Here is a 17,961-nt window from a genome sequence, read left to right on the forward strand (position 1 = left end):
CTAATCAACTTTGTATCCTTCACTAATTCTCTTAATCTTTTATCTGAAACAATCAAATCAATCATACTTTCAGATTCTTTCATTTGCTACATGTACACATGAACAGATTTATGCTTAAAACAAATATGTGTGTGTGTGTGTGTATTAAGCAAATACTCACCAAACAATCACCATTCTCATTGTCACTCATTCACCTAAGAGAGCAACTTTGTCCCCTGAGATTGCATTCATCCAGAATCTTGAACATTTTTTCTCAATACCCAAACTTACCTTTTTCATTACCACCGCCCACTGGACCTAATACAACTACTACCAACCTATCCATTCCTACTTTCATACACATCTACAACAATGCAGACAAAACCAATTCCTACTTTAGGACGTAACTGTATTTTAGCCCATTCACGCATAATTAAGCCTATACCTTCATTTTCATGCATGCATTCATCAAATAACTGTCATGGTGGGTTCTGCCTTGACCCTTCTCCTGGCCCTTCGGGATGCTTTTTTCATCCTTGTTCACCTTTGATCTTTTTTAAGAGCCACACAACTGGCCTTGAGGAGCAGAAACAATCCCTTGTGAAAGTGCCCCGAGAGAGAAGCAAGTAGAAGGAAAAGAACAATATAGTGCCCAAGGAAACAACAAAAGAAGGACCAAGTAAAAGGAAAAAAATATTAGAGGAGGGGGGAAAGAAACTCACTATTGAAAACAAGAGTGACAGTTAAACGGAATCTAAGACAGGCTTAGAAGAGCCAATAGAGAGGGGTTTTTTTTAGCGAGAACCGCAGCTATATGATTTCACTGTCTCTTGGAAATATTAACTCAAAATGTACATGGCTTTTTTCCTTCTTTTTTAAGATGGTACTGTAGTTAGCTGTTAGGTTATTAACTCCGTGACTAGTTGTAGTACATTATTGTGGGTTGGTAGTTTGTAAAAGAGGAACTTTTCATTAAAGGATAAAAGAGTGCTGCTGTTGCCACCACTGAGAGCAGAATAATGGCAAAAGATTGGCAAGCTGGTGAAGGTGAGGCATGACTGCAATTGAGGCTCAGGATGACATGCAGCAGATGTCAGACCCCAAAAACAGGGCTGACCAAACTGAACAAGAACTTTTGAAGTATGCCCTCTGAGTGAGAGCTGGAGGGAGGCTCCTGTTGAAGACACTGCTCTTTTAGTGGACTTGGGAGGCTCCCAAGAAAGAGATTTTTATTGGGTGGTGTCTATTCTTCTCTCTCATTACATCTCCAGATTTCCACGTGGCAGCACTGCTCAGAGGGGGGTAAGATGCCTGCAAGCTCACTGTATAATTTTGCAGGTTTCTTGGTGGACAAAATCACTACAGCTGAATGTCAGTTGGACAGAATCCAACATGGTGATGAGGCTGGATCTTGTGGTATGATCAGGGATTCTTTTGAGCTTATTATGCACAAGGAAGTGGATAGGATTCTCTATGAGATGAGTTTGCCAAATGCAACTTGGATTCATCCTCTTCCTAGTTCCTACAGGCAGGAAGTGGCTGGATTAGGGGAATTATCATGCTTGTCTGAGGAAGACTAATGCCACCTGTTTTAAGAAGCAGTTGTGTACCCTCTCTTGAAAAAGCCCTCCCTGAATCCAATAATTTTTTATACCTTCCTTCTAATCACCAACTTCCTTTTTGGGGGGAAAATCTTGAGGAGTTGGTGGTGACTCAGCTTCAAAGAATGATAGAAGAAATGGATTACCTAGATTCCTGCCAATCAGGATTCAGAGACAGTCATGGGATGGAAATGGCATTGATCACTCTGGTGGATGACCATGACTACCTTGATGGGGGCACTGTACCCATCCTAGTCTTTTTAAAATTCTTGGTGGCTTTTGATACTCTTGATCATAGCATCTTAATGGACTGTCAGCAGAGGTTAGGAGTTGGAGGTGTTGTTCTTCAGTGATTTTTCCTGAGTGGGTGGTTCTAGTCTGTAATCAGGGTGAAACACTCCTCAAGGCCATAGTTGCACCAATGTGCACAGGGCACAGTGCTCTCCCTCATGTTATTTTTTTCCATTTTATTTTTCATTTTTAATATTCTGTAGGGCAAGAAGAAACAAGAATACAAGAGAACAGCCCAGAACAATACATGTCAACATTCAGTCACAGGCTACACATAACAATGAATTTATCAATAGAAAAGTTATTATTAGCATAATTTATATAATCTTTCCAGAGCTGATAAAAACATGATTCATTCCTTTGAGAAGTCAGTATTCACATTTTATCAGTCACTTTTTCCCTAAGAGCAATTGATCATACTTTTTCATGCTAATTATTCAATGATAGGTTATCTAGAAATTTCCAGTTTTGAGCAATTCTTTCTGCTCTCTTATTGATTTTGATAGGTGCTATCAAGTTGTTGTTGACTCTTAGCAACAACATAGATATTCTCCAAGACAATCTGTCCTTAACCTGGTCTTTCAGGCCTTCCAACAGTCTCGATCTTATATTAAACAATATATGAGTTTCTTTCTCACTCTTTCCTCCTTCTGAGGACCAGGTAATCTTTTCTCAAAGTGCTAGCCTGATCTCCCTTACAAAATGTGAGAAAGGCATCTACAAGGCCCACTTTTACTTTTATTTACTACCCAATCATACATTTAACAGCAATGAAAAAAATAAACACGTAAACAGTGTAAAATGCTGAAGAAAAAAAATGCTGTACAGTTAAACAAACCTTTGGTTGCAACCACAAAACATGCTTCTCTGAGAACCCAAAAGTATGAGAATAGGTGAGAATAGCTGCAAATAATTTTAGCCTAAGTCATATAATGCTTTGTATACCTGGAACTGAGGCTGAAAAGCAACCAGTAAAAAGTATGGGGGCAATGTGGCACCTCTTCAATGTATCACCCACAATACGGCATTCTGGGCCAGCTACAATCTCCAAATTCTTGCAAATCCTTAGATTCCAAATGGAATAATTGATACTGAGAGTGAATACTTATCCAACAATTCATACAAGGCATTGGAATATCAGATCCATTAACTGTCTAACCAAGAATTTGGACTCTTTTGGAAAGATACATTTGCAAAAGCTGAGCAGGACCTTATCATTCTGAACTTTAACTGAGGGTAACCTAATTCTGTTTGTAGAAGATGAACAGGAGCACTCATGGGAAGCCTTAGTAATCTTTTGCAGTACTAATTTTGTATGGTTTCCAAAGATCTTACACAATGGGCATTCCACCCTCAATTCTTTGCTCAAAGCATTTGGGGATGATTTTTCCCCAGAACAATTTTAATGCTTGGTACTAGTAATCTTTCTCCTTTTGTAGGGCAAAAAAGTAATGATGATCCCAACTGTTTTAATTGTTATCATTTTAATATAATCTATATATGCTTTTCAAGACATCTTCCTGAATACTATTCCTAAATATTTAAATTGTTTAAACTGTTTTGTGGTGGCTTCTCCAACAGACTATTTAAATATTTAGGTCATTTTCTCAAAACTATTCCTTTGGTTTTGATATGGTTAACCTCTAGATATTTCTCAGCACAATAACCTACGTTTTTCAAATATTATTTTATCCAATTCTTGTTAGTGAGAGAAGAATCATAAACATCATCATATAGTAAAACTTCCAAGAACCTAAAGATAGAGGGAAGAACTCTGAAGTCAACATACCACTGAATTTATATAAAGATTGCACAATATGAGTCTGAGAATACAGCCTTATTTTATTACTTATTTCACTGATACTGTTAGCAACTCAGATGAACTTACTGTCACTCTAGCAAATGTATTAGAATATAACTGCTGCACTAAATACAATAGATGCTTATCTACATCAATATCAACTAATGTCCATTCCTACTTCTGTATACCAAGTCAAAGGCAGCAGCTCAATCAACTAATGCTATATTAAAAGATTTTGTAATACTGCTGATATATTTTGAGGCAAGTTAAAATAAAAGCTGGTATTGATCAAGTGTGATTTGACCCTTTCCAAAACCTATTTGTTCACTTTAACTAATCTTGCCAGTCAAACATTGTAGTTGTATATCATGGATGTACTGGTGGCATGAATTTTCCCAGCAGCTTTCACAGAGATGTTAAGTAACATAAAGTTAAGATGGAACCTAGCAGGACTCCTCTGGACAATTCCACCAAGCAGAAGTATCCCAATGTTACCTTCTGATAGTATTCAAGGATGTGGGAGTGAAATCGCTGCAAAGCAGCACCATCCCCTCCAGCTCCCTCCCTCAAGGACACCATCGTCCAGTGTTTCTTAAAGTGTGGTCCGAAGACCCCTGGGGGTCCCCAAGACCCTATCAAGATCTGCAAAATCAAAATTATTTGTCAGATACTAAAGATATTTGCAAAAATTTAAAACAATGTCACATTAAAGAAATAGGTTTTTTCATGAAAAATATGTTATTTATGTTAATATCTAATGGGTTTCATATTGTTATTTTTACATGATTCAATAAATAAATATTCTACAAATGCATCAATTTTAATTTTTAATTCAGCGAATATCAATAAATATAACCCTAGAAACAAAAGCTCTTTTGTGGTCCTTCCTAATTTTTAAAAGTGGGAAGGGGTCCTGAGAGCAAAACGTTTAGGAAACACTGCCACAGACAAAAGGATTAAAAGCCATGAGAGACTGTTGTGAATATTTTATATTTCTATGCCTTTTACACTGTTACATTTTATTCTTGCTACTGTAGTTTTATGATGAAAAACCTCTTCTCATCTTCCCTTGTTTGACTTTTTTCCTCTTGTTGCTGTGCTACTTATACTGCTACTTTTATTTATGGCCATCTTGGGTTTTAGAAAAGGACAAGTCTATTTCTGTATTTTTCTTCCCTCTTGTTCTTCTACTCTTGAATTTTCCTCCCAGCTTTTCCATTGTTATACATCCTCGATATTACTGAGTCCTACTCCCACCACTTACGCATTTACTCACCACAGTCCCTCTGACCGAACTCAATTAAGACTGACCTTTACCTGACTAGAAGCCTGCACTGTTTGAATATCTTCCTATTTAAAGTTCTCAAAGTTTGTTAACTGCCTATAAGAAAGTACTGTGAATTGATGTGGGACACCATCCTTAACTGCTGTTAATAGCTCAACTTCTGAACACTAAAGTCTATGAATATGTTTCCCTCTGCCATGGTTTCTAAAGTTTCTTGTTTCTTGTTTGCATTGTCCTAATGACTTGAAGACTTCCCTATATACAGGAAAAGTATTTGAATATTTAGCAAAATGCTGTAATGAGGAGAAGAGCATAACAAGGCAAGAAAGATGTACCTGCATTGTGTTTCTCCCAATTCCAGAATTTTTAAATAAAGTGCCATTGCCTTTTGCCCTGCCTACATAGCCGCTAATTAACAAGTTCCACAAGCGTCATAATGGGCCCATTATCTCTATACCAGTACAGATCGTCCATCAGAGTGATTAAAGCCAACTTTGCACAAAGCCAGATCTAAACCATAGTAGAAACAAACTAGGTTATCCATATTCTCTCAGGAATTCTAGAGACACAACTTCCCCATTCTCTTAACAGCTTGGCTACATAGGAATGATGGACAACAACCAATATTTGGTTGGGTGTGCAAATGGTTTCTTAAGAAGCTCATCAGTGTCTCTATTAAAATGTAAGGATCTCTTCCTGTCATACAGGTGTTCATTTCAGTGGTCACTTGCAAAATGGAATACTTAGAATGAATCACTCCAGGCAGGAACATACTATAACAGGTAAGTAGTGGATTCACTTCCATGAGCACTATCCCCTTCCTCAAGAAAGAAAGAAAAAAATAATAAAACTGACTCCTATATTCATATGGTGCACTGGACACCACAAGTATATTGTTCAAAACAGTGTCAAGCCCAGCATTATCCCACATGATTTTATCCTTGAAAAATTGTGCAAACTTCTCACAATGGAATTCAGATGGTATCAGTACGCTGCCTGAGGCCATCAAGGACATTATCTACCTGATGGCTTTGAAAAACTCCAGTGGCTGGCTTGTTCTCTACTCACTACAGAGGAAAGCATCACTTCTTTACATCTGTGATTGCCACAGGCATGTATCTTATCACAGCATCCATACTATGTCCCTAAGCATGTACAATAATTGTTCAAACCACCTACCCTCATACAGTGGGGCAAAAAAGTATTTAGTCAGCCACCAATTGTGCAAGTTCTCCCACTTAAAAAGATGAGAGAGGCCTGTAATTTTCATCATAGGTATACCTCAACTATGAGAGACAAAATGGGGGAAAAAATCCAGAAAATCACATTGTCTGATTTTTAAAGAATTTATTTGCAAATCATGGTGGAAAATAAGTAATTTGGTCAATATCAAAAGTTCATCTCAATACTTTGTTATATATCCTTTGTTGGCAATGACAGAGGTCAAATGTTTTCTGTAAGTCTTCACAAGGTTTTCATACACTGTTGCTGGTATTTTGGCCCATTCCTCCATGCAGATCTCCTCTAGAGCAGTGATGTTTGGGGGCCGTCGCTGAGCAACACGGACTTTCAACTCCCTCCAAAGGTTTTCCATGGGGTTGAGATCTGGAGACTGGCTAGGCCACTCCAGGACCTTGAAATGCTTCTTACGAAGCCACTCCTTCATTGCCCGGGCGGTGTGTTTGGGATCATTGTCATGCTGAAAGACCCAGCCACATTTCATCTTCAATGCCCTTGCTGATGGAAGGAGGTGTTCACTCAAAATCTCACGATACATGGCCCCATTCATTCTTTCCTTTACACGGATCAGTCGTCCTGGTCCCTTTGCAGAAAAACAGCCCCAAAGCATGATGTTTCCACTCCCATGCTTCACAGTAGGTATGGTGTTCTTTGGATGCAACTCAGCATTCTCTCTCCTCCAAACACGACGAGTTGAGTTTAGACCAAAACGTTCTACTTTGGTTTCATCTGACCATATGACATTCTCCCAATCCTCTTCTGGATCATCCAAATGCTCTCTAGCAAACTTCAGACAGGCCCGGACATGTACTGGCTTAAGCAGGGGGACACGTCTGGCACTGCAGGATTTGGGTCCCTGGCGGCGTAGTGTGTTACTGATGGTAGCCTTTGTTACTTTGGTCCCAGCTCTCTGCAGGTCATTCACTAGGTCCCCCTGTGTGGTTCTGGGATTTTTGCTCACCGTTCTTGTGATCATTTTGACCCCACGGGGTGAGATCTTGCGTGGAGCCCCAGATCAAGGGAGATTATCAGTGGTCTTGTATGTCTTCCATTTTCTAATTATTGCTCCCACAGTTGATTTCTTCACACCAAGCTGCTCGCCTATTGCAGATTCAGTCTTCCCAGCCTGGTACAGGTCTACAATTTTGTTTCTGGTGTCCTTCGACAGCTCTTTGGTCTTGGCCATAGTGGAGTTTGGAGTGTGACTGTTTGAGGTTGTGGACAGGCGTCTTTTATACTGGTAACAAGGTCAAACAGGTGCCATTATTACAGGTAATGAGTGGAGGACAGAGGAGCCTCTTAAAGAAGTAGTTACAGGTCTGTGAGAGCCAGACATCTTGCTTGTTTGTAGGTGACCAAATACTTATTTTCCACCATGATTTGCAAATAAATTCTTTAAAAATCAGACAATGTGATTTTCTGGATTTTTTCCCCCCATTTTGTCTCTCATAGTTGAGGTATACCTATGATGAAAATTACAGGCCTCTCTCATCTTTTTAAGTGGGAGAACTTGCACAATTGGTGGCTGACTAAATACTTTTTTGCCCCACTGTATTTATCAATTATAACTATTCTCTACATCATGGTAAAGGTCAAAGAGAAGAGTGTCTTTTGAGGATCTTACAACTCAGATAGGTTCTTATGGGAGAGTACAGCCTTTCAAATGGTTTGTTCCAAAGTCAAATAGGGGTTTAAAGATCATAATTAATGCTTTGAACTCTGGAGTAAAGCAAACCAGTAGCCAGTTAAGATGTTGAAATAAGAAAATCAACATACCTCACATTAATGACCTTGGACAATAAGCTGTTGGCAGTATTTTGAACTAAGTGAAGTTTGTGAACCCTTTTTAAGAGTAGCCCCAAACAGCACTAATACTACTATAGCTACAATTACATTTTTAAAAATTATCTCCTAAGTGCTTTAAAAACCCAGATAATTCATTTTGCTCTACTCAGCAGTGCAGAATATGCAGGATTAATCATACCAACCACATAAGACATTTCCTTATCAGGAAGGATTTAACATACTGTTAGGATTACGAGAAGTTCCTTAAGACCTATCAGAAAATAATTCAGATCCATCAACATCCTGTAGCTAATGATTAATTCTGCTGATATACCACCCACCAGACTCCCCCAGATTGAGTAAATCTGAATCCCAATAAGTCTAAAATGCATCAAATAGCTCTCTCTCCATGGCAATAGAATTATAGAAGTCTTTTCCATAACTAGCTCACCATTATCCCATCTAACACAGAAAATCCAATAAAAAATCTAGCCTGAGTTATTGGAGCTAAATATTAATTGGAGCCATGATTATCACAAAGCCCCAAGTAACTGTCAACAAGATGGCCTCAGTATGTTATGCTGAAGTTTCCCCAAACAAGCTAAAGTGATTTAAGCTATCATCCAGCCTAGTTCATGACATGAGACAGGTGTGTTCAACAGTTCCATTTTGTCTTGAATATTCAGATGCCCATATTCAAAACATGAAGGCTGTTGACAGGTCTTCCGCTCAGTCGCATTCATTGCCAGCCTCTTATATGGAAGCCTCAGGTTGAAAAGGTTGGGTGATTTCTCTTCCTGCTTCGGTCTTTATGAAAGAAATCATGTCAACATGCTCATCCAGGTTCAGATGAGTGAATGGGAAAAATCTACATCCTGGTATCCAGCAACAGAATCTTTAATGCAGAACACTGCTGCTGTCTACTAAGACAATTATCATTTCCTACCCCTTTTGCTAACCAGTTGCCTTTTAATATTGTATATTTTAATTACTCTAGTTACTGCAGCATTTCAGACTCCACTTTTATGCTATTGCATTTATGTGGTTTTTCACATTGCTTTTAGTCTTGTTTTACCGTTCTCTGGCTTTATAATGTTTTGTCTAGTTATCCTTTACAGCCGACATTGTCCTTATTAGACTGGCTACCAACTTTGTTATATATTGTTTTGTGCTGATTGTAATAAAACATCTATTGTTCCATCCATCCAAACAACCCTGGCCTCTTTTTAGAATATATCTCTTCCTTCAGCTTTAAAGATACATAATAAAGGAAGATGTGCAGAACAGGACCCTCCTCATTCCCAGTGTTTCAGCCTAGACAGGAATGAACATAAGCTTAGGTTAGTAGAATGACAAATTTACTTATGCACATCAAATGTTCTGGAAATTTACAGATGAATATTCCTATTTGCCAGGCAATTTCTAAATCAATATTCTGGGAAAACAATATTTTCTCATAATGCCTGCAGTTGAATGTGACACAGAAGAGATATGTACCCACTTGTACTCCATCTTACCATTTGAAAGTATTTTATTTCTTTTAAAATTTTGTGTGCCACATGCTATAATCAAGTTCTTCTGATGCAGCTTACAAAACATAAAAGCCCTAATCTTTTAAAAAGCAATAGATTCCAAGAATTTTGTCACTGCTCGGAGAATTTTGGAGAGTGGAATCTGTAAACCTTCAGTGGTATAATTTACTAGAGATTAGTGCTAAATAACATAGAATTGAAAAGACCAGCCTTTTCCTTGCACTTGTAGGAATAGTGAAATGTCTAGCCCCAGGGACTCATTCAACTCCCAGAAGCTTTCCTATCCTACCCCAGGGACTCCTTTCAGTCCCTTGGGGTAGCTTTCAATCCTCAGTTGACACTATGCATTTTCAGGCCTAAGACCAAACATTCCAGTATGGATCATTAACCATCATCCTAATTACAGGGTCAGTCCATTCCCAGGCATTATTTTTCCAGCCCTAGAGTTTTCATTCTACTTCCAGGTCTGTCCTTATGGTCTCAGGAGCCTCCAGATTACATCCTTCCAGTCTGTCCTAAGTATTTCCCATCGTTTATCCATTTCACTGGAATGAGTATCTAATGCTCAAACAATATTTTTATCAAGATAGTATATAAACATCATGTAAATAAACAGAAAGAGCAACAAAAACGTTTCTATTTCCGGACCTGAACATGCTTAACTCAGAAGCAATCGTAACCTTTTCTACCGATACCATTTATTCCATTCCTTCTCGGATCCACTCCTCGTTTTAGGTGCAGCCTGCGCTGCCTTCTGCGGAACCCAATCATGTCAATAGTAGTCCTGCTCAACTCCCTTTATTTCCTATGGGCCTCTGGAGAGCTCCCGAGATTTCCAAGGAACATTGCACAGACCGGGTCCTGCTACAAGCCTCCGGAGAGAGGGAAGGTGGCAACGTCCCTTGCCCCAGAGGCAGCGCTGCGGAAGCCGCGGAAAAGGAGAATTAAGGGGGAAAGCCCTGCTGGCATGAACCCAGAGAGGCTTTCCCGCGGAGCTCTGCACTCGGAGCACCAGCAGAAGTTGAACCCGGAACGCTTCGGGTGCAGGGCCACTTTAGTCTGGGGCTGCGAAGAGGGACGACCGCCCCCCCGCCCCCACGCTGTTGGAGGGCCTCCCGCGTAGCCGCCTGGTCCTCCCGCCGCGACCCTGGCCAGAGGGACTCACCGACGGAGTACAGGGCGGGCTCAGCAGCTGCAGCCCCACCGAGGGGACCATCCTCCTCCAGGGAGGCCTCTACGCTCCCTCCCCCACTCTCGTATCCCTATGTGCACTCATACAAAGATCCCGCCCCCCCCTGCCCGAGCAGCCAATGGGCGACCGATTCCCCGCCCACTTCTGTCAATCAGCGATCCAGACCAAGGCCACCGAGCTTGGAGAAAGGCGAGGCCGGCCCACGAGCGCCTCATTGGCCGGGGCGCCAGCCAACGAACGGCCCGCAGGTTTGAGATTGACGTGCAATGGGTTAGATTGAGGGGAAATCGGAACTGCTTCGGGGGCCGCGTGCGGTGAGGTGCGGAGCGGGGAAAGCGAGGGGCTGAGAGCGTTCCTGAAAGGCGAAAGCCGAGGGGCGCAAGCGCATTTGGAAATAGCCCTTGAAGTCAGCCCAGATTCGTTTTTTCTGCTGAATTTTGTCCGGGCCCGAGCATAAGCCCTTTCTGCTTCTTACGCAGCAGACCTCTGACTTGATTCAAACGATTCTCTAAGACGGTGCTTGCCAACCTCAGCAACTTTAAGACGTGTGGGCTTTTTCAGTTTTGAGTGTTTGCACATTCCATTTACAACTGGGAAGTAGATTTTTCAGTGGGGGTGGGCTAAGACAATCACAGCTCATTATGGTGGATGCCACAGCCCTAATCCCAAGGCAAATTCAGAATCCTGCCAAGGTAGTGCTTTTTTATTATGTCTCTATAGAAATTAATATCAGTAGAAAGTAGACATCATTCTACGCCATCTATTTTTAAACATAGACATTGAAGCAAACTACCATCATAATAAATTATGGGGCAAATAAAAACTCTGTGCATAGATATCTAGGAATAGATAGCACTGAAATTAGTGATAATTTCTATAATTGTATAGGTTAAGTTGGATAAATATATTTAACAAAGATTTTCAGCCAATTGAAATGCAACTTACAGGTTTTAGCTAAAAAGAAGTTACTGTTTAAATATCTAAACTAAAATAGGAATTCTATCAAAGAAGGCAGATCTAGACTTAATTATTTTCCTCATTCTCTGCCTTCCCATATAGTAATGTTAAAATAAAACTTGAAAGCATTATTACTATTTCACTATCATTCAGCATGCTACTCTCCACAGAAAACTTTAATGAATCATGAAAGATTTATTTAAAGAAGATCTTTGATCTATGGCCATTCAGCTAATAAATTATATATATAATCTCAGAGTTGTGGCTTCTCTCAGGAGCCACCTTGAGTTGTTGCCCCTAGTTTTGAGCTCAAAGTTTCAGAAATATAGTGCTGTGATATAATTTTGCTTCAAGGGTTAGTGCTTCAGAATAGGGGAAGTGGTTGTGGAATCTGTATAGCAAAGCACCAGAGACTGGGAATTTATATAATAGAGGCCCCTTCCATACTTTAATTTGAAAGGAGGAAGGTTGGAGAAAAGACAAATGGCCTGCACAAAAGCTTAGAAAAGAAGGGTCTTGTTCTGTCCTGTGATATGCCAAAGTGCCTGCTGAAACAGAGAGGAATATGTTCCTCATTTATCTAGAAAATGTAGAAGGTTTGTTTATTTATTAACCTTGTTTAGGATTTTCAGCCCTGTGTTTCTTGGGCCAAACAGAAATCTTATTAATTTGGTTTCTGCAAAAGATGCTGCCAGCTTCTTCAGAATTTCAAACACCCAACTCTCGGCTTTTTTCAAGTCTACGTGGAAAAACCAGCAGCTTTTCCACAAGATATTTGAAACTCCCATAAGTAGTTCAACTCTGATTTATATATGGTTCTTTCAGAAGAAATATTTATATCACAGACGAGTACTTGAACATTGTCACTGAATAATCAAAGCAGTTAATCATCTCTCGACAAAACTTCAGTCTTACAATCAAAACAGTCAAAACTGCAAGAAGTCCCTGAAGGAGAAGGAGGAGTTCTTAGAGTACCTGGATCATCTTTTGAGATACACATATACATTCTAAGTGTTCATGTTTGAACATGTACAGTACAATATAATTTATGCTCTTCCCACCAATCTCAATTCCCATCCCAACCACTATGCCCAAAATAAATAATAAATAATAAAGCAAAACATAGGATTTATTATAATACATTTTTCACACTATATAAACAGTTGTTTTTCATGTGCAAACATTTTCTATTTTTATTTACAGTATTGTTTCCTTTGCATCCTCTCTTATCCTCCCAACAACTCTGTAAGGAAAGTTGGGCTAAGAGATGTTCACTAGCCTGCCATCAAAGAAGCATCCTAACCCAATAGCCTAGCCACTACACTGTACTGAAAGAACAACGAATGACAAAGTAGTGGATATCTAGAATCTGTATGTTAATGAAATTTACAGGAATCTAGTCAGGAGATATACTGTTGGGGATATAAACTGTTGAGGGTATATCCTCCCAGAAGAAGCACCCATGATGGGGGATAAAACTAAATGCAATCCACTGGAGGAAATGGCAACCCACTCCAGTATTCTGCTAAGAAAGCAAATGAATACTCACAACTGGGATGTTCGCATGATATTGGAAGATAAACCCCACTTCTTACCCCTCAGGTTGGAAAGTATCTAACCAGTTACTGGGAAAGAATAGGAGACAAGCATGAGGACTACTGATGCTCATGATGTGGCTGGAATAAGACTGAAAGGGCATCTAAATGTTGATGTGCCAAAGTCAAAAGGAAAGTGTGATGCTACAAAGGTATTATGCTGTTGGTACATGGAATGTCAGAATCATAAACCGAAGCAACTTGATGCCCAAGAAAAAAATACCAAGATTTGGCATTGACATTCTTGGAATTGGTGAACTGAAATGTATGGGAAACCAAAAATTCTTATCTTCAGACTTCTACTCAAAACCTCCCATTATTTTCACTTAGTCTGCTAAGTTTTTCCTACTGGTTAGGATTTACCTAACCTCCCTCTGTCCTCTGAAGAGAAAATTGCTATTAAGATATTTATTATTAGAAATTTCCTGGAATGACTATCATGACAGCTGGTTTCTCAACAGATGTTGACATAATTAAAGTCCCACATGATGCTTCTTTGAAAGTATTGGTTATATTCCTTCCTCCATTTAACCTAGATGTTCTCAACAGAGCCACCTATTTCATTCTCTTGTATTTCTGTGCACGGATATTTCTGGCATAGAAAAGAAAAATAGAAAAGCATCTCTTAAATATAAAAAAATCCAGACAATGTCTCAGTCTCTATTGAATTCTTTTCATGAGTTGCCCTTTTTAAACTTATGGCTACAGGCCTTGGAAGCTGGAAAAGTCTAAATTTGATAAATATATTAATCATTATCATCATCATCAGGGTTTGGCAGCCAGCTTTTCAATTGAGTTCATCAGCAAATCGGCTCTATTTAGGATGTATTGGACTGATTACCCTAAACAATGGAAAGTGTGCATCAGAGAACCAGGAGATAGAAGGGAAATAACGTTATGCATATTTTAATTTGTGCTGCCCACTAATGTGTAATAACATATAAAAACAAACTTTAGGGGAAAGTTTCTTTCTAATGTTCAGAAACAAACTTTTTCCTGTGTATAAAGGCAGTACCTAATATCTGTGGACAATGTAATTCATCCTCAGTTTGAAGACATATTTAATCTTCTGAAATGCTCAGATTTTCTTAGTAACAGTAATATGGCACAACATGTTAAAAAGTGGCTTCTCTTTCTCTGAATCAGGAATTTACCATATGTAGCAAAAATGGACATTCAATCCTGGTGATTGTGGTAAACCTCAAGGATAGTGATTTTGTATCATAGGTGTTAGCGGTCAAATTCTCATGCCCTCATTGCCCCTGCAATTTCCTATCTTAAGTTGTCAACAAACCACAATCAAATGGTTAAAACATTAACATAGGGCTATTTTGGCTTCTCTTGTCATGTTCTCTGATTGGCCACTCATGTATGTCTGATGGAGGAACAGTTTTAAAACCACATAATGTGCAGTCAGATCCATCACTGCATCTTACAGATATTTAAAGGGACTAAAGAAATAGTTGGACAAGCCGGAGGAACACCTGAATACTTTGATTTGAGCCTGGATGTGCTACTCTTCATTCTAGTTGGTCAAATATACTAAGGCATTTAGCAATTCTACAATTATTTGGGAAAAAGCATCTGGAGACAGCAGTTAGTCTTAAGACTCCCTCTCCTAAAACCTTTCTTTGTCCAAGATTTCCTTCTCCTCTCTGCTGTATCTCAGTACCCACGGGTGAATTGAAGCTGTGAATGGATATGTAGCAGCTTCCCAAAGAAACATCTTCTGTTGCGCTTTCTTCTCTCAGAATTAGTCAAGGAACTACTGAATTCTCCCCATCAAACAGTTATTAGGATGTAACCTCTGGGTGGACTTACAAAGACTTCCCCACTGTAGGAAAAAGAATGGCATCTATTATCATCAGAGTAAGATGCACACTAGAACTGATAAAGTAGCAAGTACAGGATCTTCTCTAAACTGAAAATAGCTCAGATCTCATACAAGTGGATAGAAGAGAGTTCCTAGGGTTTTGTTTCTTGTTCTAAACATGGGTTTGTTCTTGTTTTGATAACTTCCATAAGGCATTCCTCCTGGAGGAGGAAGGCTATTTTGAGCCCATGCAGAACTTAATAAAACTGAACTTTTTTTTAAAGAAGTGAAGCCCTGCAATGTGTATCTATTTCAAGAAGTAGTTCTCTCAGTTTCCCAACAGTCACGGGATGGCTCAAGAAACCACAAGGAATTATATAATTGCACAGGTAACTAATCCAAGAATTACAGTTAAAGGTAAACAAAATATGGGTGAGATACAGTTATCATGATGAAGGATATTTTGTGGGAAGAGTAGCATACTGCTTTATCATAAAAAAGCTGCCGGTTATTTTCAATAACAAGGATATTGTTATTGCAGTGTTATATGAATATGGAAATACAGTAGTATCATCCCTCTCTATAAAAATCATAGATTGGGATCCCCTGAGAAAAAGCCACAGATGAGGAAATTGCCCTGACAGAATAACCACATTGCCCTGGGAAATGGCTAACAGCAAGGTGACAAAATAAGCAAAGGTTTTGATAATCCAGTTGGAAAAATATTGAGGAGAGTCTGCTGAGTCCTCTTTAGATGAGGTTCTGGAAATAACCACAACAACAAGGGTGAAGTGTCTAAAATTAACACTCTACAAATATTTGCAGGGGCTGGGAAGAAATTGGGAAGGGCAATGCTTAAGTTTAAATAGAATTCAGAAATCACATTAAGCTTTCTTCCTAATAACCAGGGACTGCTTGGAGAGAAAAAAAATTGTGAGGCATCATGAAGATCTGGTGAACATAAATGCCACTTTGAAGGTAAGTGGGCAGCAGATGACACAAGCAGTTCAAAAGATTTGGCTGGAAAAGCAACAAGAGAGGATCCAGATAGTGGTTGGAGTTTTCAAAGGGGAAGTGATAGACATTAGAGCCCTTTTATGTTATCTTTTAGTCAAAAGATAGGAAGAAAGGAATGGCACATTTTACAATGGGCCAAATAAGCTGACTGGTGCTTTTAGAGAGAGAACATAGCAAAACCATGATGAAAAGTTTAAATTGAAAAATGATTGGCAATAGGCAGGTGTCATTACAGCCAAAATAAACTGTAAAAAGTTGAAAATGTGTTTTCTGGCATCAGAAGTATGTGTGAAGAGGCACCAATACACTTCTAGATTTTCTGACTCATTCTGTGGTGATGAGCTCTAACAATACCGATTGTGGCATTAAAGAAACCTTCCCTATATGAACTTATTGATGTAGAAGCACACCTCCCAAGGTAATCCAATAGCATGTAGATAAATATTTTGCCTTAAGGCAGTACTGCCAGACATCACAGTACAATTGTAGCCTGTACCTGGTAGTCAGTGATGTTTGGACAGATGACACACCTCTGTAAGGCAGTTACTAACTAAATCATCCCAGCAATCTAGTCCCTTTCTCCCTACAGGAAGTGGTGATAGTGGGTTGTGCGCACTGGATAATGAAACAGAATGTGGTAAGTGCAACAGAATAAAATGTTCAGCCCATTCTATCCACTGGGTACATTATGAGAAATCCTACTACTACTTCTCCAAGAGTTTAGTGGAAAGTGGTTTTAGGTATTGTTTCAGCGAGGTAGGCCCCATGGTGATTGTAACAGGGATATCTCTAGCAGTATCATTTACAAGACAGAGTAATTGATTTGAAGTGGATAAACTTCAATATTAAGAACTTTGCTATGCAAAGAAATTGCTCTACATTTGATCTTCTGGGATGAGGGATCCTTGTTCACCCACAGCTGTAACTGGAAAGGATGTAGATGTACAACTAAGTGGAAAAAGAAATTAACTGGCAATTCAGATCATTGGATCAGTGAGATGGAAGTGTCTTTTAAGTTCTTAACAGCCAATAGGAGCAGTGAGAATAATACATAAGCAGAAATGTGGAAGTGTTAGTCACTGAAACAGATACAGTGGAAAGCAGATGTTGACCTTAAACATGGGCACACCAATGCTGCCCTATGATAGACTGGGCCTCTTGCCATCAAGAAATGATATAGCGGCAAGAGAAAGTTTGTAATCCTGAAGTATCCTGACCTACAATGTGATCAAAGCTTCATCTAAGTCCTCTTAATAAAGAGATTCTGGTTAGAAACAACACTGAAACCAGTACCATGTCTTGTACAAGTTATTAATAGGTCTTAAAGTATAGAGAGCCAGTTCGGTGTAGTGGCTAAGGTGCTAGGCTAGAAACTGTGAGTTCCAGTCCTCCCTTAGGCATGAAAGCTGGCTGGGTGACTGGGCCACTCTCTCAGCCCAACCCACCTTACAGGGTTTTTGTGGGGAAAATAGGAGGTAGAGATACTACACCTAATCAAAAACAAAGGAGGGATAAAAATCAAATCAGTATCTATACAAATAAGTGATTATCCCAATTACATACTGGAAAACAGAAAGGTCTGTTTTGAATCCTATTTGTTTGTAGTTTATTTACTATTTACTAGGGTTCATATGTCATTCCAATTCCAAAATGACTGAGTGGCTTCCAAGTATCATGGGAAGGCGAGGAATAATAATAGAAATCTAGTGAAAAATTGTTCCAAGACTTGTCAGAACGCAGTGACTAGAGAGTAGCATCTCACAGAAGGTTCCTTGACTCATCCCTTGGAGATGAAGACCAAAATCTGAACAGCCTCCTGACAAGGGAGAAATATGATGTAGTATCTGTTATATTGGCAAGGGTGATGTGATGGC

General features: G+C 39.3%; 1 protein-coding gene across 1 annotated transcript in view; it reads right to left on the reverse strand.

Annotated features, from left to right (window-relative positions):
• Positions 1-10,772, reverse strand: part of USF3 (upstream transcription factor family member 3) — a 33,343-nt gene extending 22,571 nt beyond the window's left edge. The window contains exon 1 of the mRNA XM_007434696.4: positions 10,679-10,772. Within this exon, the coding sequence (XP_007434758.2) occupies positions 10,679-10,729 (51 nt within the window). The 5' untranslated portion in view covers positions 10,730-10,772. The remainder of the gene's footprint in view (positions 1-10,678) is intronic.
• Between the last annotated feature and the right edge of the window lie 7,189 nt (positions 10,773-17,961).

The sequence above is a fragment of the Python bivittatus genome, unplaced genomic scaffold, assembly GCF_059951505.1.
Source record: "Python bivittatus isolate LINGU-HERP-01145 unplaced genomic scaffold, Pbiv_v1 ctg000520_np1212, whole genome shotgun sequence".
NCBI lineage: Eukaryota > Metazoa > Chordata > Lepidosauria > Squamata > Pythonidae > Python > Python bivittatus.